Source organism: Pteropus medius, unplaced genomic scaffold (genome assembly GCF_902729225.1).
Source record: "Pteropus medius unplaced genomic scaffold, Ma_sr-lr_union100, whole genome shotgun sequence".
Classification (NCBI taxonomy): domain Eukaryota; kingdom Metazoa; phylum Chordata; class Mammalia; order Chiroptera; family Pteropodidae; genus Pteropus; species Pteropus medius.
The window spans coordinates 2,508,829-2,535,206 of NW_024356397.1; the positions used below are offsets into that span (position 1 = coordinate 2,508,829).

General features: G+C 51.1%; 1 protein-coding gene and 1 long non-coding RNA gene across 5 annotated transcripts in view; one reads left to right on the forward strand and one right to left on the reverse strand.

The window, feature by feature from the left end:
• The window catches only part of FIGNL2 (fidgetin like 2), a 39,284-nt gene that overhangs the window by 3,815 nt on the left and 9,091 nt on the right, over positions 1–26,378 (forward strand). For 2 of the 3 annotated variants that reach the window (XM_039862223.1, XM_039862224.1), the window contains exon 2: positions 22,576–25,261. The exons of the other annotated variant lie outside the window; for it this stretch is intronic. In XM_039862223.1, the coding sequence (XP_039718157.1) occupies positions 22,576–24,564 (1,989 nt within the window). In that variant the 3' untranslated portion in view covers positions 24,565–25,261. Of the gene's footprint in view, positions 1–22,575; positions 25,262–26,378 lie in introns of those variants that run through there. 3 annotated transcript variants of the gene reach the window in all.
• On the reverse strand, positions 5,748–23,469 carry LOC120602201 (uncharacterized). Of its 2 annotated transcripts, XR_005652653.1 has the most exons (4): positions 23,340–23,469; positions 18,913–18,997; positions 17,858–18,451; positions 5,748–15,005 (listed from the first exon to the last, which is right to left on the reverse strand). It is a non-coding gene; the product is annotated as an uncharacterized LOC120602201 (long non-coding RNA). The 2 variants fall into 2 exon arrangements; XR_005652652.1 differs by lacking the exon at positions 5,748–15,005 and having other exon boundaries at positions 16,289–18,451.

Genomic DNA, 26,378 nt, shown 5'->3' on the forward strand with positions numbered 1-26,378 from the left:
ATAGCCCAGTAGTCCTACCTCCACATGTGGTGGTGTATCCATGGCAGGTGGATGGGATGAGCTAAAGGACCAAGGATAGTGGATCAAGGTGACAAGCCAGCCTTTGCATAGGAAAGTTTCCCATTGCCTAGGCCAGGGTATGGGGTCATCATTTCATTTCTAAGTGTGTCACCTTGAGAGAGGATGTTTTAGGATCCACTTGTCCCCAGAAACCAAGATGAGTGGCAGGAAAATCTAGCTCTTCAAGCATTTCATAAGTGTCTTGATAAATCATAGCTAAAACTTGTGCAGCATTTATTAAATACTCTATATCTCATCTGTGAAATGGTACCAAGAACAGTTTCTATCTCACATGCATTTTCATGAGGATTAAATGAGGCAGGAGCCAGAAGCTGGGAGACCTGAGTTCTAGTCTTGAATGGCTGTGGGCCTGTGAAGACCTGGTCAGAAATGCAAGTGACAGTGCTCAGGGCTCTCATTGTTGATGCTGATATTTCCCAGCTTGGCTCAGCCAAGGAGAGAGGACTACAATGGGAACCACCCAGATACCTTGCCCTAGTTCACTTTGGTGACTGGAGGTCAGGCAGGTAGTTCTAATGAATGGGAGCACTGGGCAGTGGCCAGCCTCCATAGGGCTATGGCCCAGACCCCATTTTATGATGTCCAATTATGGCGCTCACCCTAGGATCCAAGCCCTGGGCTGCAATGACCACTAACTGGGTGTAATCACCCTGGACAAGTCCTTTACTCTGGGTTTTCATCTGCCATGGAGATAAAAACACTGGTGAGTGAGTTTATAGGTCAAAGAGCTCTGGTTTCAAATAGTGTGCCCCTTCGTCTCTGAAGTATACACCTACCTTTGGTCACTTGCTCAGTTTCTCGGAACCCAGGGACTCCAGAGAACCTCCTAATGTAAGAGTAAGGGGGGATAGGACACGTGTGTGAACGTTCTGGCCCATGGCAGGGCTGCCCGGACCATCTCTGAAAGCTCTCTCCAAAGTAGTCTGGGTGGAGAGGGGAATTCAGTGGGTAGGGAGAGGACAGCCAGCTTGGCTACCTCAGGGACCTGAGAGGTGGAAGCATACCTCCCTCTCCCTGCCCTTACTGCTCGAACAGAATTGGATCACCTGATTGCTGGGGTTAATCAGGGATGGATGAGAAGATGTGACGAAGAGGCTGCATTTTGCTCTAATTAATCTGTGTTGAGCACCTGCTGCATACCAGTACTCTGCAGGGTCGTGGGCCCCTGAGACTCCCCACACACCCACTGGGCACTTGTATACCAGGCCCTGAGCAGGGCCTTCACACCTCAGATCTCCCATAACAACCCTCAGCTTCCCATGTTGCTAGGGAGGCTCAGAGCACAAACCTAGCCCTGGAATTGTTTGCTTTGCCACAGGAACCTAATGTAAAGCATGACTACACTCACCGTACACTTGGTCGGGCCCTGTGCCAGGCCCTGAGTATTTCATTTAGGCAGCCATTGATCCAACAACCATTATTTTCGGATGTGGTCCCACCTTTAAGGAGCTTGCAAAACAGCTGGGGACCAGTAAAGAGGCAAAGAGACAGGCTATGCTCTCAGGACTGCTCTTCTTGTATTCCCTGTGTAGAAAGGAGCCACTAAAGGCGTGTGAGCTGGAGAATGACATGCTCAGAGCTGTGGAATGTGCACAGGATCAGTTGGAGAGGAGAGATTCAGGGAAAAGGCCAGTATTTGACAGCAGGTCCTTGCTGAAGAATCTTCGGTGGAATCCTGAGGAGACTGAGTTCCCAGGGAGAGGCTGTTCCTAGGTGGCAGAGGCCCTAATTCAGTGGTCCCCAACCTTTTTGGCACCAGGGACCAGTGCTCCTATGAGAATCTAATGCCCGATGATCTGAGGTGGAGCTGAGGCAGCGATGCTAGTGCTGGGGAGCGGCTGCAAATACAGATGAAGTTTCACTTACCTGCGCTCACCTCCTGCTGTGTGGCCCTGTTCCTAACAGGCCACAGACCGGTACCCATCCACGGTCTAAGGGTTGGGGACCCTGCTCTAATTCATTGGGGATTAGTGGGAAATTGGGAGAGGCCAACTGCTGCTACTGGCCTATTTGGCCTTTGCATGCTCAAGAGTCCGGGGTGTTTGTTCTTTTTTCCAGGCCAATGGGGAAAGAAAACTGGTGGGATTCAGATTATACTGGGAAAAACGAAACATCCCCCACCCCTGTGGTTTTCCTGAGAACTCTTGCCACCAGGAACAATCGCCCCTTCCACTCAGCTCCTCAGAGAGACAGCATTCATTAGTGGCTAGACCCTCACTTCTCGAGGAAAGGGCTTCTTTTCTAGACAGTGTCCTCTTTGGTATGGCCATTCCTATGTCACCATCATCCATACTGCAGCCCTCTTCAGGCTGGAGTTTTAGAGTGAGCCCCTTGTTGAGAAAGACAGAGCTGCATCATTGGGGTGGGGAATGTAGTTGGAGGACTAGGGTGGGTGGTCAAGAGTTAATTGTGATATTTGTTGGATTTGCAGTGCCTATTAGACATGCAAGCGGGGATGGCCCAGAAAACTGCAGAGAAGAGAGGAAGAGCCGTTTATCCTGCCCAGGAGTGCCTCTCCCAGTTGAGACAGCCTTTCATGCTGAATGCCTTGACTGATAGGGAGCGTATCACTTCTGGACACAATCCTTATGTTCTTAGCTAACATTTAGCCAAATATCTTTCCTGGAGGATTCCCCTCATTTGAGGAGGGGGAGGAGCAGCAGGAAGGAGTAGAAAGGCTGAGCAGAGCAGCACTGTCTGCCACCCAACAGTCATTCAAGTATTTGGAGATATTCGGTCCTCAGGAGAATTTCTCTTCTCAGTGAACACTCCCCATTCCTCTAGGTAGGCAGCTTGCTGCTCTGCCTTTCTCATCACTCTCCTTGGGGCATGGCAGTGACTGTCACCAGGGTCTGGGGTCTCAGCCCTGCCATGAAGCACTTTGAAATGTGCTAAGCTCTGTGGTTTGTGGCTGAGTATGGGAGGGTGGTCGAGGGCTAAGAGGAGGCAGAGGAGGTTGGTTAGGATGGTGGGAATCAACCGATACCTCTGTTTTCTTAGCTGATAAATGGAATGGCCACTTTTTAGGTGACAGGCAGAAAAGCATCTGGAGCCAGACTGCCCGGGTGGGTGAAATCATATCTTAGCTTGGTGACTTAGACAAGTTAGCTGTGCCTCAGTTTCTTCCTCTTTAAATGGGAATGACAGTCACATCTGCTTCCCAGGGTTAGTTATTATGAGGATTACATGAACTAATGTGTATCAAGCACTTAACAAGCAGTGCTTGGCATACGTGTTAGAATCCATCCAAGAGCAGACAGGAGTTGCTGTGGTTCTCCAGTTTTGCCTAGCACCCTCCCCCCAAGTTCTCTTTCTTTCTCTGTTCCTGTGGCCCTGAAGTTATGGGGGCCACCCTGTTGAAGATAACCCTACCCACCTATGCACTCATACCCAGGTAGACCGGCCAGGCTGCATAGCTGGAGTTACTGAGCTCAGCACCCCGGGGCTGGGAAGGTTGGAGGAGGGGGCAGAGGCACCACTGAGGAAGCCTGGGTGGGCTGCCTGGGCCTGCTTCCTTACCTCTGCTTAGGCCCCACCCTGCGAGGTCATGTCTCTCAGCCACCCCTAGGCACTAGGAGGGAGACATACTGGGGCTAGGGAATATATAGGATCACCCAGAGTTTAAAGCTTAAGTTTTTTTGGACGTCACATGCCACCTAAATGCACTCAAGTCAACCTTGGATACTAAACCTGGCTGGGGAAGGTGCGGGGGGCGGGGGACGGGGAGGCTCTAGTTTCTTGGGCTGAGACCTGTGGTCCATGACCCCTGACAAGTTCATAGATAGAACTGTATTCCAATGGTGTAATTCTCCTTGTCGCCCCATGTACTTTTCCCCTAGCTTTACTGAGGTAGAATTGACAAAGTAGTCCCAGGCATTTTTTTTTATTGAGGTATAATTGACATACAACATTCTATTAGTTTCAGGTATACAATACAATGATTCAATATTTGTACAGATTGCAAAATGATCACCACAGTAAGTCTACTTAACATCTGTCACCATACATAGCTATAAAATTTTTTTGTGTATTTTTATCTTATGCATTGAAAAGGTATTTTTGAGAACGGGCCACATGTTTAACAGATTACAAAAGGGGCCTATGACTGAAAACTGGTCAAGAGCTCTGAGCTCACCCTCCATCCCACACCCATACAGGCCCAGGTCCTGAGGAAGGAAGAGACACACTGGGAGGGTCAGAAACAGCCCCAAATAGCAGTGGTGCCTGAGCTGGACAGTAACCACGGCCTCCTCCTCCAGGTGTCTGCTTGACAGGAATCTGCTCACTGAGGCCCTGAGAGCCTTGTGCATAGCTGTTACTGTCTCCATATGTGCTGAGAAGCTGAATGCCCCAGGGAGCGGTTGGCTCTAGCTGGGATGAAGCACAGAGTTCAACTGCAAAGCTTTGTGCTTCAATGAAAAAGTAAACTTTAAAAAGAGAAATTACTTAATTACTTACAATAAGTAATTCCTATGGTAAGAATGTAGTACTCCAAAGCCCCTGCTCTTCTTGTCACTTTTGCATCAGGGAGTTTTCTGAGGGAGAGCACTTTGGGATGGAAAAGGATAGGGTGGAGAGGGAGCAGGAAGGGGCCGCTGGGCTAGAGTACTGCTGTGCAAAAGCCCAGGGGCGGGGTGTCTGAGCAGAGGAGGGAATGGAGTCAGTTTAACAGGTGACATCAACTCTAAATAAGGCCTTTAGGTGGCAGGACAGAGGTGCAGAGGACTTGTTGGGGCACCCAAGAAGGAGCCAGCAACAGGAGAGTCAGTGACCTAACAGTCTGGGAGCACCCCAGCTACAGAACTGGAGAGGCAGAGTTCTAAGTAGATGGACCACAGAGGCAAAGACCCGGAAGCATGAACATGTATGGTCCAGAGAATAGACTGCTGTGGCTGAAGGGGTTGAAGGGGCCAGAATGGCAGGGTCTAAGGCTGGAAGGAAAGACAAACTGACCTACATCTGGTGCCAGGCTGAGGGGTTTGATGTCCACTCTATGCTCAGTGGGGGTTGAGTCTGTTTGAAATAGAAGGACCACTCAGGCAGTTATTCAGAGGATTAGGAGGCCAGAGACATGAGTTTAGATGCTGCGCTAGCTGTGGTGGGAGACGTGAGAGCTATGTGTGTCCTTTTAGAGAGGGCGTCAAGGGGACTCAGTGACCAGCTGGATGGGTGAAGGCTACAAGAAGTGGAGACACAAGGCCTCCAGGGTTTCCAGCCTGAGTGAATGAGTGAACTCTGGAGAAAGAAGACAGAGATGTTTTCCTTGGGCATGTTGAGTCGGAGGTCTTGGTGGGCCTCCGGGGAGTCCTAAAGAGTTTCACCCAGATTCCTAAATCTCCCCCTAAGATTCTCAGGGACCATGAAAAGTGTGGCTCAGGATGAAGTTGGGTCTGGTGTGGTAGACTTTCAAGAGGGATTTGAAGAGGCATGTGACCTTGCCTGAGCAGTTTCTAAGAGGCAGAAGTTTGGGGGAGCATGTCAGGGCCCTGGAGCTCCTCCCTCTGTTGGTAGAGAAGGTGCTGGTGAGAGATATCCTAGGACACAGGTCACAGGTGTCAAGGGTCAAGCTAGAATGTCCTGGGAAGCTCTGGTTTGGGATTAAGGTTGCATTTTCAGTGATGATGAGCTCAGTCGTCCGCCCCCCGCCGCCCCTGCCCAACCCCAGCCCCAGCCTCTGCACACCCACTTGATAGTCACAGTCAGTCAATGGCAACAGGGACCTCGCTCCCGCAAGGCCATGCTCTCCACTCTGGGGCCTGCAGGCAGCTTGGAAATTGCACTTCTCTTCTTGAGTCCCTCAAGCCCATTGGATCCTTTTGGCACCAGAAAGCATACCCCCCTCCCATGCTCCCCTTCCCCAGGCTGAAGCACCTAGCTAGCCTCTTGGGAGCCAAGTGAGAGATTGCCTAGTGCTTTGCCCCAGCCCCTAACCCCTCTCCAGCCAGTCTTGAAAGTACCACCCTTCTTTTAGTGCTCTCAAGCCAGCCTGTAAGGGAGATGCTACATTCCCTGCTTCTCTCTAGAGGAAACAAATTGAGATACTTGTCCCACATTTCCAAAGCTGACTCACTCCTTGCACCATCTGAACCACAACAGAGAGGTGGGACTGTGACCTCCACATGGACCCCCTGGGCTTGCTAGGGTGGGCTCAGAGACCCCCAGCTCTGGGTTAATCTTTCAGGCTGGCCTTCAGATACCTTCCTAACTCAAGTTGCTAATGAGTCCAGGCTGCATTTGTAGGTCCCTGGGAACAGCCAGTGAATGTGAGGAAAGGGAGAAGGGAAGGTGTGTGTCTGCTGTAGAATGGGCTTGAAATATAATCCTCCCCTAGCAGCCTGTTGTTGGGACTGAAAAACATGGAGAAAAAGAACCCCCAGCCCAGTATGCAATGGCTTCTAGGAGATAAGAGCCCAATCTTCCAAGCTCTCTGGAAAGCATGGACATAGGGTGACCCCTCCCTCCCTTTAGATGGGTCACCCTATGCCCATGCTTTGTTGGGCTGACACAAGGTCCAGGAGTTGAAGTCCATCAACACCCTGCTCCACTGCAGCTTACGTAGAAGAGGGTATGGCACAGTAGGCAATTCCCAGCTCCAAAGACCTGCTTTACTTGGCCTTGATGAAAACTGTACTTGCTCATTACGGCTCCTTCTCAAGCAGGCATTAGGGAGAGGCAAATCAGCCTTGCTGACCTTCATTAAGGGGCCAGTGGCTGATAGCCTGGAACCTCTCAGAGGTACAATTGCTTGTTAACCAGAATGGTTTTCTGTTCCTGAAATTTCTGGCAGCCTAACTAAGTGAAACGAACGAAATTTAGTCAGGTGAAGACAAACTGTTTTCTTTTGGAGAAGGGGAAAGGGTGATAATAACTATGCTAGATCTCCCTATCTGGTGTCTCCAGGGAGATTGGTTGGGGACAGGTATCCCTGCCTTTCTCGATTTCACCCTGCCTGGGGGGGGCAGGTGAGATGGGGTAGTGAAGGAAAGGGCTCAGAGCATCCCCAGTGACAGCACCAGGAGGAGGTTCAAGAGAAAACCTGGAGGGGCTGTTGGAAAGAAAGGGGTGGGGGGAGAGTAGGGCTTCAGTGCTGGAAAAGTGATTAGCAGTGAGGATGAGGCAGAAGTCAGTCCTGGCAGCCCTGAGGCAGCACAGGAAAGAAAAGAGCTGTTATTCAGAAGGCAGACAAAGATGGCTGCCAGGCAAGCCACCACCACCCTGCCTACCGCAGGCAGCTAGATCACTGTGGGTACCAGCAGATCTCCAAGCCCCCCGGGGTTGGGTGCCCCTCATGGGGATTGGGGGTTGGACTGAGTCTGCAGATAAAACATTAGGAACCTGTGTCCTGGGTCCAGCTCCCAGCATCCCAGGACCTTCTGCAAGAGTCGGGGAAGCCCAGCAGCCAATCCCAACCTCCTGGGGTGGTAGATAGGCCGTTTGATCAGTGAGTGTGTAAATTGGGATTTTATGGATCGCTTATTCACTGCTGGAGCTGGGGCCCCAAAATTCCTCTGTGCCCCAGAATGCTTAATCTAGTCTTGAGCTTTCCCCTGGGAGGGGAGAGAAGATAGTCTCCCCACCCACCCCGCCCCTATCCTTCCTGCTGCGTCTCCTCCCAAGGCCTCAGGCTTTGTCACTGCAGGTCGAGCTGTTCAAAAGTGCTAATACACTCCCTGGGGGCCGCTGGGCAGTGGGACTTACCCTTCAGAGCTGTGATTGGCCAAGAGGCCATGGGTGGGGAGTCACGGCAGCAGCTGGGAGAGTGTGAGTGTGTGCACGCAAGGGCAAGCTCCTGTTTGAGGGGAGGGGTTTGGGGGGTGTCCAGCCTGCTCAGACCACTGCGCAGAGACAAAGGATCTTCATCTAGCCTGGAATGAAGATTAAACCCAGAACAAGCCATGTCTCTACCTGGTCAAGCTGGTTAGGGAGCCCACCTGTCCATCTTTACATTCTCTTATTACATATTGACATGGTGGGGAGTTATTCACTGTGTACTGAATGGATGGATGGATGAGTGACCATGTGAGTGACTGCATTTTTAACTGCAGCTGTGTCAGCTGGAATAATCCAGCACCTACAGATTCCTAAATCTCCCCCTAAGACTCCTAAGTGGCCCCCCTCCCCTCAGAGATTAGCTTTAGCCCAGGCCTGACTGACACAAGGCCGGACATGAGGGACTGGACAGGCCTCCGGGGACACAGCTGTGACCCCCGGACTCTGTTGCCACTTGAGAGTGCTTTCAGTGTGGTCACGTTTCTCCCTGCTGGCCCCCATCTGTCCTTGGGATTTGATGAGGATGAGGATGGTAGGTGAGGGGGGATGGGTATTGAGCAGCTGATACTGGAGGGAAAGAAGCACAGCCCCAAGGGCCAGATGACAAACTGCCTTGTCCTACTATCCTCTGCTCTTCTGCAGCCTGCCCCTCCTCTCCCAGTGGGCAGCAGGCAGGACAGGCTGGGCTGGTAGGGAGTGGTTGGTCCAGCTAGTTTATCCACCCTCCCTGGCTCCTGGGGAAGCTGGAACCCAGCCTTGCCATAAAACTTAGAATCCCTAAGAAAGGAGTCTGAGCCCTAAGGAAGTCTACCTGGAGATCCTAAGAAGTGAGACTCCAACTTCAAAAGAAAGCTGCGGAAGTCTCCAGTTGTAGTGGGAAGAGCCCTGGCTTCGGCACTGAGTCCTGTTGGGCTTAGAGCAGCACTGTCCAGTAGAACTTTCTGCAATGACAGGAATGTTCTGTGTCTGCACTGTCCAATACCACATCTGACTACTGAGCACTTGGAGTGTGGCTAGTGCTGTTGAGAAACTGAATTTTTAATTTATTTAAACTTTAATAATAAATTTCATTTCTAATAATTTAAATTGTAAAATAATTAATACATTTTAGTGATTTTAAATTTAAATAGCCACCTGTGGCTAGTGGCTGCAATTTAGACGGCACAGGATTAGAGGTTGTGTTCAGGGGTCGAAGCCAAACCCTTGGGTGCAAACCCCTTTCTGCCTGTGAGACCTTGGGCAGGGCTCCTCCCAGTACAGGTGCTCCCTCCCAGTCTGTCAGACTTCCAGCCCCAGTGTAGGTCATCTGCAGTTAGGGGATTATCTGCTCCTGTGCCTTTAAGAGGTCCTGGGCCACAAAGGGGCCAAACACCTAGGGACAGACCTACAGCCCATGGTGGGAAAGGAGTGGCTGTATGGAGCTCTAGACTTTGAAGCATCTTAGGAATTTCCTTGAGGGTGTCATTCCCAGAAGGCTTCCTGGAAGAGGTAGGTGTGGGGCAGGCTTGGGCTGGAGCTGTGGCTGAGAGCTGAGACCCGAGAGGGCACTAAGGCACCCTGGCCAAGGCTAGGAGAGGGAGGGGCTGACAGAATGGGCTGAGAGTCCTGGCTTCCCCTCTTAACTAGCTGTTTCAACCTTTGAAGAATCACTCCCCCTCTCTGAACCTCCATTTCCTCTTCTGTAAAATGGGAAGAATATGCTTATCTGGCAGAGAAGTTATGAGAGTGGAACTGAATGGTAATCATGAAGGTTCTTTGCAAACACTAGAAAGCTGGGAGAAAGGGAAGGTTTATCCTCAAAGGTGCTGGGCCCCTGGCCTCTCAAGATAACAACAGATGGTCACAGCTTGTCTGTGGCCCTGACCGCGGACACAGGCAGGGATTTCTGCACTGTCCCCTCCCCCCAGTGCGTGTGTGCACATACAGCCCAGATGGGGGCCCACTTGGCCAGCCTTGCTCAGGCTGACCTCCTGCTGTTTGGCATTTGATATACGCACGGAGTCAGGGCCAGAGGTACCCTCTACTTACCCACTGCCCTCCCCATCCCAGAGAGGAGCCAGACTAGCAGGGAGGGCTCACTATCTTCAGGAAGTGGATCCCAAGGGCCCTGATCTCTTTACCATGTGTCCTGTGGCCTTTGATGGGAATTCCATAGCCCCTTTTATCCTCTCTCAGAGGCCTGGCTGGGGGAAAGAGAGAGATTAAAAAAAAAAGGCAGCCAGGTGGGATACCTGGGGGCTGTGCTGAGTGCCCTTCAGCTGCAGGCACCCCTCCCCTGTTTATCCCTGCAGCAAGTCCCTGGCTTCGCTTCTTGCCACCCTCACTATCATTGGGTTCATATTTAGTCACCTTGGCTTTTTTCTACATTTGGACATACATGCAATTTCAAGCCTTTTTGCTCATCTAGCCATCCATCCATCCTTCCATTCTACAGAGTCTATTAAGAACTTATTGTATGCCAGACCCTGTCCTGGGTGCTTGGGATAAGACAGTGAACAAAACAAAGTCCCTGCTCTCATTGAACTCTCTAGTGGGTACAAAAAAATAAAGCAATGAGTAGCTCAGATTATGATGAGTACTACAGGGACCATCAGGTTGAGGGTAATAGTGTCTGATGAGGTGACAATTAAGCAGAGACCTGAAGTAAGTGAGGGTGTGATCTGGGGGAAAAGTGCTGTAAGCACAGAGCACAGCAAGGTCAAAGGCCCTGAAGTGAGAGCAAGCCTGGTGCCAGAGCATCGAGGCTAGTGTGGCTGGAAGGAGAAGCCAGGGTAAGCAGACCATTAGGCCGCTGTGAGGACTTTGGCTTTTATTCTGAATGAGATAGGGGCCAAAGTGATTGGACATGTTTCCAAGGGTTATGGTGGCTACTGTGTTGAGAATAGAGACTGGAGACACAAGCATAAAGGGGGAGGTGAGGTAGGAGGCCATTGCAGTCATACAGGTGAGAGATGTTGCTGGAGGTGGTGAAAAGAGGTTGCAATGAGATAGACTCTGAAGCTAGGAACAAGCTGATTTGCTGGTCTGAGGTGTGAAAGAGAGAGTTAGAGATGACCCTAAGGTTTCTGGCCTGAGCAACTAGAAAGGATGGAGCTGCCATTGCCTGAGATGAGGAAGACAGAACAGGTAGGTCGGAGGCAGGGTGAGGAAATCAGAAGTTTGATTTTTGGATATGTCAATTATGCCAATTAAATATTGGAGTGGAAGAGGTGTCAGAAAGAAGGCTGAATATACCAGTAGGGAGTGCATGGGGGAAGCTAGACTGGAGAACCACATTTAGGAATCCTAAATGTATACGTGATGGTCAAGGCCATGAGACTAGATGGGGTGTCCAAGGAATTAACATGGAGAGAAGGTTCCAAGGACTGAGCCCTTGGCTCTGCAAGGCTTGGGGAGGCGGGTGACAGGCTGAGGTGGAGAGGAGGGTGGGGAACCCAGTGAGGAAGTTTCAGGAAAGAGGGGTGATCAGCTGAGTCCAATGCTGGCATCAGCAGGCACACAGGCAGCCTGCTCAACTCCAGACAGCTGGAGTGCTGGGTGTGAAAGCCTAGTTGGGAGTGGTTCAAGAAAGAACTGGAGGGGAGGAATCAGGAATAGTAGTATAGATGTCTTTCAAAGTTTTGTGGGTTTTTTGTTTTTTGTTTGTTTTTTGTTTTTGGTAAAAAGCAAGCAAAGAGCAAAAGAATGTAGTTGGAGGGGGATCAAGAGATTGTTTTGAGCAGTTTTCCTCCTAAGATGGGAGAATAGCAGCAAGTTTGTGGGCTGATAAGAATGACAGCGGCGGGAAACTGATCATGAAGGATAGGGGAGAACTGAAGAAACAACACCCTTGAGTGTGTAAATGGGAAGGAATCAGTCCACGAGAGAAAGAATATCCCTTGTTCTTATTGCCAGGAGGGACTTTCTCCAACTTCCCCAAGAAGGCAAGGGGTCATTTAGGGCTGGAGTGACCTGGGAGGATGCAGGAAGGAGGCAGGACTTGCCGGGGCCTTTGAAGGATGAGAAAGAGTTAGTTAGGAGAGGGAGGACACTTCCGATGTGTGGGACTGTGTGAGCAAAGGCCTGTAGGCCAGAGGGCTGATTTTTTCTCGATTTCTTTAGGCTCTGTAGGTGGAAAGGAAAGCTGGCTTGCATTGCTGGCTTGCTTTACCTTGTTGGAGGGATCAGAGAAGCCTGTGATGTTCACAGACAATAAACAGAGAACAGGCAACTTGCCCCAAGTCACAAAGAGAATCAGCCCAACAATGACACACACCTGTCCTGACCATTCCCACTCCTTGGAGCTCACAGCTCGAGGCCCCCTTCCTCATCTTCCTATGGCCCTTCCCTCCCCCTTATCCAGCTCTAAGTTCACCACTTCTCCAGCCAAGGAGTATAGGGACATGGAGGAAGAATGTTCAGATCTTGTGGCTGGACCCCTGCTCCCCTCAGAAGTCTGTTCCTCAATCTGCATCATTTGTTGCCTTACTATAACCTATAGAGGTAGGAAAAACACTGGCTAGAAGGAGAAGGACCCCATTCTGACCTTGGGCAAGCCACACCTCCTCTATGAGACTCAGTTTTATCATCTGTAAATAGTATCTACTTAGGTGGGGTGTTGTGGGCAGTGAGTGATGACATGGATGTGCCAGCACTCCTTGCTCAACTCCAGTCCCTCCTCCTTCACCGACCTCAAGTCCATGAAAGTACCCCATTGCTTTCCATCTTCAAAGCCCCATTTTAGGTGCTGCCCTGATCCCCACTCTAAAAATAGCCTCAGCTGCCTCTAAACTCCCAGAAGTCATTCTTCCCTTTTTCTTTCTCTCCCTCCCTTCCTGCTTTTCTTTTGTTCTTTCTTGACCACTTTCGTCTGTGTTCCTTGTTAGATGATAGAGTCTGTGAGGATTGGTCACAGTTGGATCCAATTTATCTCTCTAATGGCGAACAATGTCCAGCACAGTGAGGGTGTTGTAAAAGTGTGTGCTGGCTGGCTGGAAACAGACAGTGTACCTGCAGGAAATGGGCTGCAGCCCTTTCAACAAGGAGTTTGCAGCTGCCTCTCTGGTCTTCTTGGGTTCATCCCCTAAATGTTTATTATTACTAGGCCCTGAACCATATCCCAAAGGATCCTCCAGACAGGGTTCTGGGAGTTGTGCTGTGCTGGGGGCTGCTCTTTGACCTGGACTGAGGGAAGAGCTTCCTGTGTGGTGAGAGCTAGGGCTGTGGCAGGTGACCTGTCCTTAGAAGTCCTTTTGTCGACCTTCCCTCTCCACTTGCAGTAACTGGGGGTTGACACAAGGGGGCAGGGCCCAGTGGATGGGGGAACAGTCCCGTTCAAGCTTTGCCAGGCAGCTAGAGACCCCGGGGCAGCAGTTGTAAGCAGTAGACAAAAAGCCTGGGACAAAAGGCCTGTGGGAGCCATGGTGAATAGATTAATGAGATTTCCATAGGAGGCCCAACAATGGGATTCTCCACTCTAGCCTCTTTGTCCCAGGCTGAGATAATGGAGCCCCGGGAGCTTGCCCAGGAGGGCAGCCTCAGCTTCTTCTCCACACAGGCCTAGAGCCGCCACACAGCTGCCCCTCCTTCCCTGCCCCACCCCCAGCCGTGGATGGTCCAATCTCACCCTCCCCATCGGTAATGGAATTCTGAATCATAGAATTTCTGTAAGATGGGAACGGGTAGTGTTAGAGCCTCCTTAGGGAGTTAGACGTGGGCATTGACACTATACATCATTGGGGTCCCTTAGCACCACATTGTGTATAAAATTTAAAGAATTCCTTGTGAGAGAAAAGTTGGAGGTCCACCACCTACACCAACTGTCTCATTTGACAAATGAAGAAAGTGAAGGTTAGAGAGATTAGGCGTCTTGCCCTTGGTAGCACAGGGACAGTTCAGGGTATTTGCTGCCCCGGATGCCAGTGAGGGTATGGGAAGAGTATGTGAGGGAAAAACACACCCCCTTTACTTTCACGCTACACTGTTTCACTTCTGACACCAGATTTGTGGGGTTTCCACACCAGTCAATTCTGTAACACCAGCTGGGCGTCCTACGAATTTAGCTGAACTCTGACTATTGACGTAGAGATAGTGTCAGATCCCATAGGTTAGGGACTCAGTCCCACAAGACTGCCCCAGTTCAGCTGCTACTCTCAAGTCCAGATTGTTGCTGGTGTTTCTGACTGATGGGCTATAAATCAGAGGTTCCCACACCCCACTCCTTGGGTTCAATTAATTTGTTAGAGTGGCTCACAGAACTCAAGAAACCAGGTTACTTACTGGATTACCAGTTTACTATAAATGAACATAACTCAGGAACAGCCACATGGAAGAGATGCATATGGTAAGGTACGTGGGAAAAGGTGCAGAGATTCCATGCCCTCTCCCAGGACACCTCCCAGCACCTCCATATTTTCACCTACTCTGAATCTTGCTGAATCCCCATTCTTTTGATTTTTTGTGGAGACTTCATTACAGAGGCATGATTGATCGAATCACTGGCCACTGGTGATTGAGCTTGATCAGGAGGAGCTCCTCTCCTTTCCCAGGAGGTGGGAGGTGGGGCTAAAAGTTCCATGGACTGCACTGGTTCCTCTAGCAACCAGCCTCCATCCTTAGATTACCTAGGGCCTTTCCAAAACTCACCTCATTAACATAAACTCAGGTGTGATTCAAAGGGGCTTGTCATGAATAGCAAGACACCCATTTTACCCATGTCTCTGAAGCTACTTCAAGAACTGAGAACTAGAGACCAAACATTATAACAAGACGCTCCCATTGCTCTATGCTTAGGAAATTCCAAGGGTTTTGGAAGCTGTGAGCCAGGAACAGTAGATGAAGACTAAACATATATTTCTTATTATAAATCATACTATCACATCCTGTGTTAGGCCCAATGCACAGAGTGCCCTCCCTGGGCCTGGTCCACAAGGACTGAAGTCGGTGCACTGAATATTTGGCCATTTGTGAAGGCCAAATCACTTCTCTCATTGATCCTGGAAGACTTCTTAAAAATGAAGGGAGGGGTTTAAGGAATTCTTTACTTAACTTTCCATCCATCAATTCCTTTGTTTACTATTTATTCATCACCTCTGAGTTTGAAGGACTGCACTCTGTGGGTGGAGTCAGGTGGATCCAGCCTCCTATGTGTAGGAGGGCACTTGGCTTTCAAGGGTCTGCAGAGAAAGAGCTGCTGCTTCAGGAGACTGACCTTGCTCCCCAAAGGGTGCAGTTTCAGAAACTTGCCTTTTTCTCCAGAGTCCCAGCCACCCCCAGGGAAGGCCACAGACCTAAATAAGGAATTGTCTGCCCAGCCTAGGGGTGTGGATGCTTATCAGATGGCAAGTTTGCAGGGAAAGGAACAGCTCTACTTGGGCTGTTTTGCGTGAGAAGACACAAATTCTCTTGCCTGGAGTGCACAGGAGACTTGGGGTTCTGCTGCCCTCCACCCCTAGTAGGTACTTCCGACTGCAGGTCTGAAGGGTATATGTATAGCATCTGAGAGACATAGCTACATTGGTAGGCAAATACAGACTCATTTCTATAGGGCCAAGGACATGAGCATTAGTGTAGGCTGGGTCATGGCCTCAAGCCCTTCCTTGGCTTTGAGTACTTGTGGGGTGGGGAGGGGAGGGCAATGCAGCCAAGAGATAGGGAGAGCCTGGGCTCTGTAGTCAGACTGCTGCTGTCTGAATCCTGCTGCGCTATGTGACAGCTGTGTGACCTTGGGGATGTATTAATCTCTCTACTTCAGTCTCCTCATTTGTAAAATGGGGATAAAGACAATAACGCTGATCTCATAGGGCTGTTGTGAGCGTTACATAAGATGAAGCAGAGAATAGGGGCTGGTTCTACCCCCAGTGCTAGGAAAACGGCACGAGGGCTGTTCCGTCATATCAACTGGAATGAACCTCTCTCACAGAACATTCTCTCCAAATTCCCCCAACCCCGAGAAGCGCCTTGTTCAGAGTAACTAAGCAAGATTGGGCCACTGCTCAGGTTCTTAATTGTACCATTTATCACACTACTTTGTACCTCAAACTGGACTGTGTATTTTGCATATATTATATAATCTTCATGACCACTCTGCAAGGCATATGTTATACCCTTTAACAGATGAAGAAATTGAGGTCAGGCAGCCTGACAACAGGGATACAAATGAGCCTGGATTCAAACCTAGGTATTCCCGGTTCAAAGCCCACACTTTCCCCCAAGTCCCTGGGCCCTTCCTCACCTCCAGCTTAGTGGAAGTGGAGGCCTGGAGTGTCTTCCTATGAATTTGGGAGGAAGGTAAGATCTCCTGAGACGATCCCTCCTGCAGAACACTGAACGACTGGAGCTGGTGAGCTAGGTCACAGGCAGGTGGAGTCCAAGTGTGAGAGCAAGAGGGCTGTAACTGGCCTGGGGGCGGTGGCAGGGGGTGGTGGTGGGGAGGAAGAGAGAGAGAGAGAAAGGAAGGAGGGAAGGGAGGGAGAGAGAGGGAGAGAGAATGCTCTACCCTAATCCCTCTAAGTGGGGGAAGGGAGGAAGGCAAGGGTGGAGCTAAGTGTGTCAGGAAGTGCCTAACTGTGACTGCACTTAAAGCTCCAGAGAGACCTAGACAGTGTATAAACATATGTGTACATGCATGGACAACTGCACTTGTGTCTGCAGATGTGCACATCTGTGCATGGTCTGGGTGGTGTAGGCATGCGTGCTGCTGTGTGCTTAGGCTCATGTGGGCCAGCATTCTCAGCTTGTGTGCAGGTTGGAAACCTCACCACCCTCTCCCTCAAACTTCTGTCCTTCTCTCACCCTCCTTGGGTCCATGAGTTGAGCCTGCACCTTGGGCAGTTGAGTTCTGGCCAGACCTTTGTTCTTTACCTTGGAAGAGGTGAAATAAAGTCTTGAGATCAAGTGCTATGTGATTAAGTTCAGGAGAAATTGCTGACCTGGTCCCCAGCTCCCCAGTTAGACCACTAAAGGACTTCCAGCAAAGGCCAGATCATTGCATGTAGACAATGATGACTGAAAAAAGGGAAAGAAAGATGGGCTGGTAGCTAGTGGAGGACTTAGGGTCCAGGAGGTCTTTTTGAAGATGGGAAACAATTATTAGCTTGTTGTGAGCGGGAGCTAGGACAAGGTATTGGGGAGGAATAGTTAATTAACGAGCGAGTTAGCAGCCAAGCACCAGGCTAGGATCAAGGGCTACAGTGGATGGACCCTCAGGCCTCCTGCCTGCAAAGTGGATGTAGACGTAGATAAAGGTGAAAACAGAAGGCCAGAGGTGAGGGAGATGTGCCTTTGGCTAAAATGGAAGAGAACTGCCTGAAGTGGAAAGCCAGCATAGGAGTGAGTTGAGGGTAGTAATCAAGTGGGCTGGCTGAGCTGCCAGGGACAAGGGCCCCTCTAGGTAGGGGTTAGGAGCAGCCTGAGAGGGACTAATCCTGAAGTAGATGAGATAGAGTGGGTGTGATGCTGGGAGGACAGGTTTGGAGGGCCACAGGTGGGTTCCTGGAGTCTGCAATTGCTAAGTGGAGTGGTTCAGTGATGACCAGAGCCTGAGTGCTTGGCCTTGAGTGAAGACGGGGAGCAGAGGGTCTGGCAGGGGGGCGAAGGAAATGTGTGTGGACAAGTCCAGACACAGAGCCATCTTTACTGTGTCTATGTATGTCCTTCTGAGAGGAGCGACTCTTTTTCCCCCATCATGCTTACTTTAAAATGTTCAGGGAAAGTGCTTCATCAAGGTTAAATCGCTTTGCTCTACATTAAGGAGTCAAAGCACAAATAACAGTGAATAGAAAAAACCAGGTTTGGGGTCCATGTGGTAACACAATATTTGCATTTGTATACCTCTGATATTACCTTATATCAGTGGTCCCCAACCTTTTTGACACCAGGGACTGATTTTGTGGAAGACAATTTTTCCACGGACCGGGGTGGGGTGGGGGGATGGTTTCAGGATGATTCGAGTGTATTACATTTATTGTGCACTTTATTTCTATTATTATTATATTGTAATATATAATGAAATAATTATACAACTCACCATAATGCAGAAGCAGTGGGAGCCTTGAGCTTGTTTTCCTGCAAACAGACTGTCCCATCTGGGGGTGATGGGAGACACTGAGACCCGAAGTGTGTTGCTTATGTCCAGGATACTTCGTAATGTCACTTTGTTGCTGTCACTGCAGAAAACCTGCTTCACAAAGATAGGATGTCGGAAATGGAAGCAGGCTTTCCAGCACTTTTGTGGATATTCCGCCTTGACTTTAGTCCAGAACAAATGGAGATTTGAAGTCGTCTCAAACATACTTTTAAGGCCACCATCATTTGCAGTCTCAAGCAGTTGATCCTCTTCTAGCACAGACAAAGTAGATTTACCTGGTTTATTCAAAATGGGTTGCGGATCCATTCCTTCCCAGTTCAGGGGCCTTTTGTGGTTGGGAAGTAATGCTCAAACTCTTTTGAAAGCTGAGGTAGGTGATCATGCACCAGCTGGAAGAAAGAAGGTCCTGGCTCAGCCTCTTTCAAAATCTCTGCTAATGTTTGAGAGATGTCAAAAGCATCACCCCTGTAATTCCAGTTTGGCTTTGAATGCAGCCACTTTATCTGCCAACTTGAACGCAGTTGTCATTCTCCCCTGAAGTGACAGATAGAGTTGGTTAAGCAGACTGAATATGTCACACAAGTAAGCAAGTTTTGTGACCCATCCTGTGTCACTGAAATGTGCTGCTAGTGGTGACCGTCTTTCGAAAAGAAATCTCTAGAGCAACTCTCATAACTCAAAAACTCTGCCGGTGATCTACCTTTAGAAAGCCATCTCGCTCCTGTGTATAAGAGAAGACCTGTGTGCTCTGTGTCCATCTCCTCACAGAGTTGCACAAACAGACATAAGTTAAGGGCATGTACTTTAATGAGGCTGATAATTTTAATCACATTCTGCAAAAACATTGTTAAATTCAGGTGACATTTTTCGGCTAGCCAGTATTCCTCTATGGATGACACAGTACATAGACTCACGCTCAGAAGCAACCTCTTTGACCCAAGTACTGAAACCAGAAAGTCATCTAGTCATGGTAGCTGCTCCATCTGTGCACATACCTGATATGTAATCAAAGACTTGAATAGTTCTGCAGCTGTAGAGTTGGCTGGCAACAAAAGTACACATATCTTCATGCACATCCTCCTGAAAAATATATTGCACAAAAACAAGCATTGTTGCCTTGTTGTCAACATTGGTAGACTCGTCAACCTGGATTGCATGCCACAGTGCCTCATTAACCCTAACGACTGTGCTTCAATACCCTCTGCTATCTCATCAATTCATCTAGTTATGGTGCTAGCCGAAAGAAGAACACAAGCCACCTTTTGAGCTGCAGCCTGTCCTAAAAATTCACGACAAATGTCCTTAGCAGCAGGCAGAATCAATGCTTCACCAATAGTAAAGGGCTTCTTAGCTTTAGCAATGTGATTAGCCACTAAGAATGATACTCTCAGAGCAGACCCATTTGATGAAGTGGTGGCCTTCAATAATTGCTTCTGTTCTTTGCGTTCATGTTTTGTTCTTTTAAAAAACTCCAAAGGTTTGTCTTTCAATTCGGGGTGCTTGGTCTCCATGTGGTGAAACAGTTTCGAAGGTGTCATGGCTTCATTGGATAGCCAGTTGCTACATATTATACAAAGCAGGCTTGGAGAATGTGAATCACCTGTTGTAATGAACCTGCAATTTAAGTAGGACTTTTGGTATTTCCTTTTAAATGCAGCTTTCTTTTTGTTGGCAGTCTGAGTCTTCTGCTGTCTCATCATTAGGTCCTTCTCCCTTTTCAAAGCAGCTCTCCAGTGACATTTGTTTTTTACTCATTTTGGCTAGGGTTGGCTTGCGGGCTTACCAAAACTGTGACTGAGACAAGCGCACAGTGTGGAAAAGAGGCGCGGATAGAATAAAATAAGTGTCGGATTCTGACTTAAAACCTGCCACCAGATGCTGCTGTACAATTGAAGTACATCAACTCATTGCTACTATACAGCCTGCCACTGATGCAGCTTAACTGTCACTTGCCACTCACTGATAGGGTTTTGATATGAGTCTGCAAGCAATTGATTTATTTTGGTCTCTTGCAGTCAAACCTTTCTGCTAATGTTAATCTGTATTTGCAGCCACTCCCCAGTGCTAGCATCATTGCCTCAGCTCCACCTCAGATCATCAGGCATTAGATTCTCATAAGGAGCGCACAACCTAGATCCCTCACATGTGCAGTTCACAATAGGGTTGGTGCTCCTATGAGAATCTAATGCCTGATGATCTGAGGTAGAGCTGAGGCAGTGATGCTAGCGTTTGGGAGCAGCTGCAAATACAGATGAAGAAGGTTCGCTTGCCTGCAAGCTGCTCACCTCCTGCTGTATGGCCCCCTAACAGGCCACAGACCGGTAGTGGTCCATAGCCTGGGGGTCGGGGACCCCTGCTTCATATGACCCTGAAACCAGAACCGCTTGTGATTTCTGATGTCCCAGGAAATTACCCCCTGATACCAGATAATGCCTCTCTTATTTGGAGACCCATCAGTAGGAGCTGGGGAGCTTGCATATCTGCCCCCTATAGACCTCACACTCAGCTCTTCCCTCTTGCCATTGGTGGTCGGGATCACCTCTCAGATGGAGGCGAAATAACCTTAAGGACTCTCCTTTTTAAGTTTTAGTATCTTTGGCTCGTGCCTTCCCTAGGGCAGTGAGGGTAAACAGTTTTACTTTCAAAGACTGTCCTCTCTCATTGATGTCAGGTCGCAGACATAGGAGGTGGTGCTGTCAACAAGCTGCTGCAAGTAAGGGCAACTGTGGAGAACCCGAGAAGTTACTTGTTTATTTTCAGCCTCTTCTTCTACCATTCCCCCTACATACACCTACTCCCAAGACTCGGTGATCCAACGTTTCTTAGTGCTCCCTCCGGGCTTGCAATGTATGGTTATGTAGGTCGTGCACTGCACGTAAGCCCTATTTCTAACGGGACATGATTCACATCATAGATACAGTAGATTTGTAGATTTATTATGACAATGTTTCAGAAAGACAATAAATTGTCTTGAGGAAGGGAACAGGGAATAGGGCATACGAGCTAACCCAACTCAACCTTTCTGAATGCATTGTGCTCTGTACCTTTAAAGGTGCTGGAACCCTCTAGCCTGTCTGGTCAATTTGGTCCCTCACCCTTCAAGGTCCAGTGAAGACACCACTTCCCTGGTGAGGCCATCTCACCTAGGCATGACATTTCCCTGAGCCTCGGAACCCTTGGCACACACCTCTATTTTCTCACCTCACGAACAATGTTGTCTCTCTCCTCTGCCCAGCTGAACAATCCTATTCACCTTGCAATCTGGCCCCTTGCCGAGCACAGCACTTAGTATTTGCTCAATAAAAAATTTGTTGAAGAGAGAATGTTGAACTTGTAAGGCTAATCGTCCTGCCAAAAGCTTAGGTTTAAGAAATACTCATCAACAAAAACTGTCTCTGGCGTGTCATGGGTCTATTTAGTCTGAGATTTTAGCCTTGGAGCAGGCTAACCCATTGGAGCCATGTGCGGGGAGAGTGCAGTTCCCCAGGCCCTGAATCCCTTTACCAGTGTCTGGCTCATACCTTGACTGGTGCTGAGTGACAGTGTAAGAAACAGCCATGTAATATTTCTGCTGTGTTTGTGGCATGGCTTCCTAAGATGAGATTATTACATTTCACAGGTGTGCTTCCTGAGGTCCATGAAAAAAAGTTCTGTGATCTTTATGTCAGGAACATTTTGCTGCTTTTGACTATGGTAGTGTTTTTTACTTTGCAAAGTGAGTTATTCGATTACGAGGAAGCTCAGAAACAAATCTATGACCCACTTTCTATGATATGCACTAACTTTGCATTGCTGTGAACCAACTTTCCCCCATCTTCTCTGGAATGTGATTCGTCTGTTCTAAATAACCTTTCTGTATTGTGGTGAAACATTTTGGGAATGAGGCAGGTGGCAGCGCCTGCCCTGGGCACACAACCATCATGTGCCGAAATGGGTCTGGAACCCAGGTGTTCTGACTTCATCAGGCAAAAAACTAAAAGAAACCGAATGGAAAGGAGGTGAATGCTTCTGGGTCAGTGTCTAGGGTTTCCTAGGGACGATGAAGCACTGCCAAAGACCCATATCCCTCACTTCAGACCTAAAGAGGGCCCTGGAATCTCTGGGAAGGCTGAGATGAACAGAGCACTTAGGACTATCAAACTGCTGGGCCACCAGGCTAGAGGCCCTGCAGCAGGCCTCGCTCATTTTTACATAACACTAGTGCCTCCGTAGTGCCTATCTAGCACATGGTAGGTGTGCAGCAAACAGCTGTTACCAAATAAGCCACATTTGGGTTTCACTATTCCTAGGTCTGGGGTGCCCCATCCATTGCCAGACCCCCTTCACTTATATTAGGTTTGAAAGTGAGGACCATGTGTCCTAGAGGGCAGTATTGGTGTTGCCAGGACAAAATAATAATCGCTGCCTATGTGGTGAAGTTAGGGCCAAACATGTCGTTTCCAGATACTTCTTGGCTCAAAGGGAAGTCTTTTTAGATAATTTTAATCCTGGGACTGAGAGACAAGGATTGTGCACTTGGTGCTGGAGAAGGTGCCCCAGGAGGGTGGTGGATGCCAGAGAACCAGGCTGTCCCAAGCTTCGGTCCCAGTGGGTTGGCCTGTGGCTAGCAGTCTGTGGGTTCTGCAGGACCTATCTAGCCCCTTCCTTCTCGCCTGCAGCTGTCGAAGATGCACTGGACACCGGAACACGCCCAGCCCCTCAACCAGTGGCCAGAGCAGCACCTGGACGTCTCCTCCACCACCCCATCGCCAGCCCACAAGTTGGAGCTGCCCCCTGGGGGTCGCCAGCGCTGCCACTATGCTTGGGCACACGATGACATCTCTGCCCTCACTGCCTCCAACCTCCTCAAGCGCTATGCAGAGAAGTACTCTGGAGTCTTGGACTCGCCTTACGAGCGACCCGCCCTGGGCGGCTACGGCGATGCCTCCTTCCTCAATGGTGCCAAGGGGGACTCCGAGCCCTGGCCAGGGCCAGAGCCACACTACCCCTTGGCCTCACTCCACGAGGGCCTTCCAGGGACCAAGTCAGGCAGTGGGGGCGGCTCCGGCGGCCTCGGGGGCTCCCCGGTTTTAGCCGGGAACCTACCTGAACCCCTCTATGCCGGCAATGCGTGCGGGGGCCCATCGGCGGCATCTGAATACGCGGCGGGCTACGGCGGCGGGTACCTGGCCCCGGGTTACTGCGCGCAGACTGGCACCGCGCTGCCTCCGCCGCCCCCTGCCACGTTGCTGCAACCTCCACCTCCGCCGGGCTATGGCCCCTCAGGGTCTCTGTACAACTACCCCGCAGGGGGCTATGCCGCACAGCCCGGCTACGGGACTCTGCCACCGCCTCCGGCCCCGCCACCGACCTCCTACTTGCCCTCCGGCCTGGCGGCGCCCACGCCCCTGCCTGCGCCCGCCCCGCCGCGGCCCGCGCCCACCTCCTACAGTTTCCAGGCTGCTTCTCCTGGCGTGGAGGCCGGGGTGTCGCTGAAGCGCAAGGCCACGGACGAGGGTGCAGAGGGCCGTTACCGCAAGTATGTCTACCAGCCCGCCAAGGCTCCGGCGGCCGACGGCGCATCCTACGCCTCCGTGGACAACGGCGAGTGTCGAGGCAACGGGTTCCGAGCGAAGCCGCCGGGAGCTGCGGAGGAGGCATCTGGCAAGTACGCAGGGGGCGTCCCCCTCAAGGTCCTGGGCTCCCCGGTCTACGGTCCACAACTCGAGCCCTTTGAAAAGTTTCCAGAGCGCGCCCCGGCGCCGGCTCCCCGCGGGGGCTTCGCCGTGCCGTCGGGGGAGCCTCCCAAGGGTGTGGACCCAGGAGCCCTGGAGCTGGTGACGAGCAAGATGCTGGACTGCGGGCCCCCGGTGCAGTGGGCAGACGTGGCAGGCCAGGGCCCGCTTAAGGCGGCGCTGGAGGAGGAGCTGGTATGGCCCCTGCTGAGGCCGCCCGCCTACCCGGGCAGCCCGCGCCCGCCGCGGACCGTGCTGTTCTTCGGGCCGCGTGGCACCGGCAAGGCGCTGCTGGGCCGCTGCCTAGCCACGCAGCTGGGCGCTACGCTGCTGCGCCTGCGCGGATCCACACTGGCTGCGCCCGGCGCGGCGGAGGGCGCACGCCTCCTTCAGGCTGCCTTCGCGGCTGCGCGCTGCCGCCCGCCCGCGGTGCTCCTCATCAGCGAGCTGGACGCGCTGCTACCCGCCCGGGACGCCGCCGCCGCCGCCGCGGGCGCGCTGCAGGCGCCGCTCCTGGCTTGCCTGGACGGCGGCTGCGGTGCAGCGGCCGACAGCGTGCTGGTCGTGGGCACCACCTCGCGGCCCGCGGCTCTAGACGAGGCCACTCGTCGGCGCTTCGCTCTCCGCTTCTATGTGGCGCTGCCCGACGGTCCGGCCCGCGGGCAGATTCTACAACGGGCGCTGGCCCAGCACGGCTGCGTGCTGAGCGAGCGGGAGCTGGCGGCCCTGGTGCAGGGCACCCAGGGCTTCTCTGGGGGCGAGCTGGGGCAGCTCTGCCGGCAGGCGGCGGCCGGAGCGGGACTCCCGGGGCTGCAGCGCCCCCTCTCCTACAAGGACTTGGAGGCGGCGCTGGTCAAAGTGGGCCCCAGGGCCTCCCCCAAGGACCTGGACTCGTACGTGGAATGGGACAAAATGTATGGCTTCGGACACTGACGGCGCGCAGGGGAGGCCGCGGGAGCCGCCCCCCCTCCCCGCCCCCTCCGTTTGGGAGGGATGTCTTTAACTCACCGGGTTGGGAGGGTGCGAGTGATGAATGTGCAGTGGGAGAGGGGAGGGGACTGCCGGTGACTTTTTTTCGTGGGAAGGAAAATTCTTCTGCTAGGCAGATAGATGCCATATGCGCTGTGTACTCAGGTTTTTCCTATTTATTGTGGACGGGAAGCTCGCCATCTCCGCTCCGCGGACGGGCCGACCTGGGATGGGCTGGTACCTGGGGCCTAAGGCACTCCTGCTTCTCTCGCCACAATCTTTTGTCTCCTCGCTTTCTGAATGGCTCCCTCCTCCTCATCCACGCTCCCCTCTTTCTCTGCATTTAGTTTTCCCTGTCGTTTTGTCACTGCCCCCCTCCATCCTGGCCCTGTTTCTCTTTTGATCCTCCCTCCCCTCTCTCTCCATCTATCATCCTCTGTGCTTCTGTCTCCATCCTTTGCTCTCCAGCCTCTCTGTGTCTCTTGGTTTCTCTCTCCTTCTGTCCCTGCAGTTCAAAGACTGCAGGAGAGCTGGAGGTCCAGGGGCTGAGGAGGCAGGGGGTAGGGAATTCTCTCCCATCCCGTTACACCTCACTCGGCTGAATCCTTGGGTCTTTGGGGGAGGGATGGGGTGGGGCATCACGCAAAAAAACAAAAAAAACCACCCAAAGAAGGGTTTTTTGTTATTGTTGTTTGTTTTTGAGGAGGAAATCCCAGAAATGTAGCTTGTTTAATATTTAGGCCTCTTATTTTTGTGAGATGTGTAGGACTTGGCTGTTTTTATTTTGACAACTCAGGAAGTAACTAACCTCAGAAAGAATGTTAGACTTTGGCTACTCTCTTGTGTGTTCCCCATCCACCACCCTTAGCCTCAGGGGAGCAAACTCCCAGAAGACTCAGAAAGTAATACTTTGAGGAAGGGGAGAAGAGGACCCAGAGCCACATGTAGACCCCTGTTCTTCCTGGGACAGAAGTGGAATGTATTTGTAGGACTTCCTCCCCATGTCCGAGGTTGTAGGCAGAGGTATGGGGGAGTGCATTATGCGATTTGAGAGCAGGTAGGTCTTGCTGCTCTTCCCACTGGGCCCCACTCTCAGCTTGGTATTTTCTATGAATGATTAACCAAACTTGGAATGCCCTTGCCTACTTTCTGCCCCAGACTCAGAAAGTCTAAGAGGGCCCAAATGGGAAGATGACCTAGGCAGAAAGTCTCCAGAGAGGTCATCTCACTTGGCCCTTGTCCAGGCAGGTGTCTTAAAACTTAGGCTAAGAGGATTCCCTTGGGAGGGAAGAGACAGTCTACTGTCCACAAGTCTGGTGGGCACGAAACTGATTACGGACCCAGCCTTTCTTGTCTGCTGGGAGGCTCTGAGGTGGGGTGAGCATCCTTCACAGGAGAAGGTTCTGTGGGAAGTATGCCTCTCCCATTCTCGTAGGGTTCTAGGTCTGGAGCTGCAGGGGCTGCAAGAGGGCGAAGGAGATGGATAGACTTTTCCCCTGATGTTGGATTTATTCTCATTCCTACCCACACTTTCCACTAGAAGTCCAGGATTAGTCAGCCTTCTTCTGAGAACCATATTCCTCGCTTTCCCACCAGCTTCCCATGATGAGGCTTCAGCAGTTTGCTCCCTTCCCCCAGGAAGCCCATTTCACAATTCTGACCTTTGGTCCAAAGTTGGGAGGAACAAGCCCATACCCCTACCTCTTCTCCCTCCCTCCCCAGCCTCTCTTCCTGTTCACTGCCTGCCCTTACAGCTTCTACAGTCTCAGTACCACCTC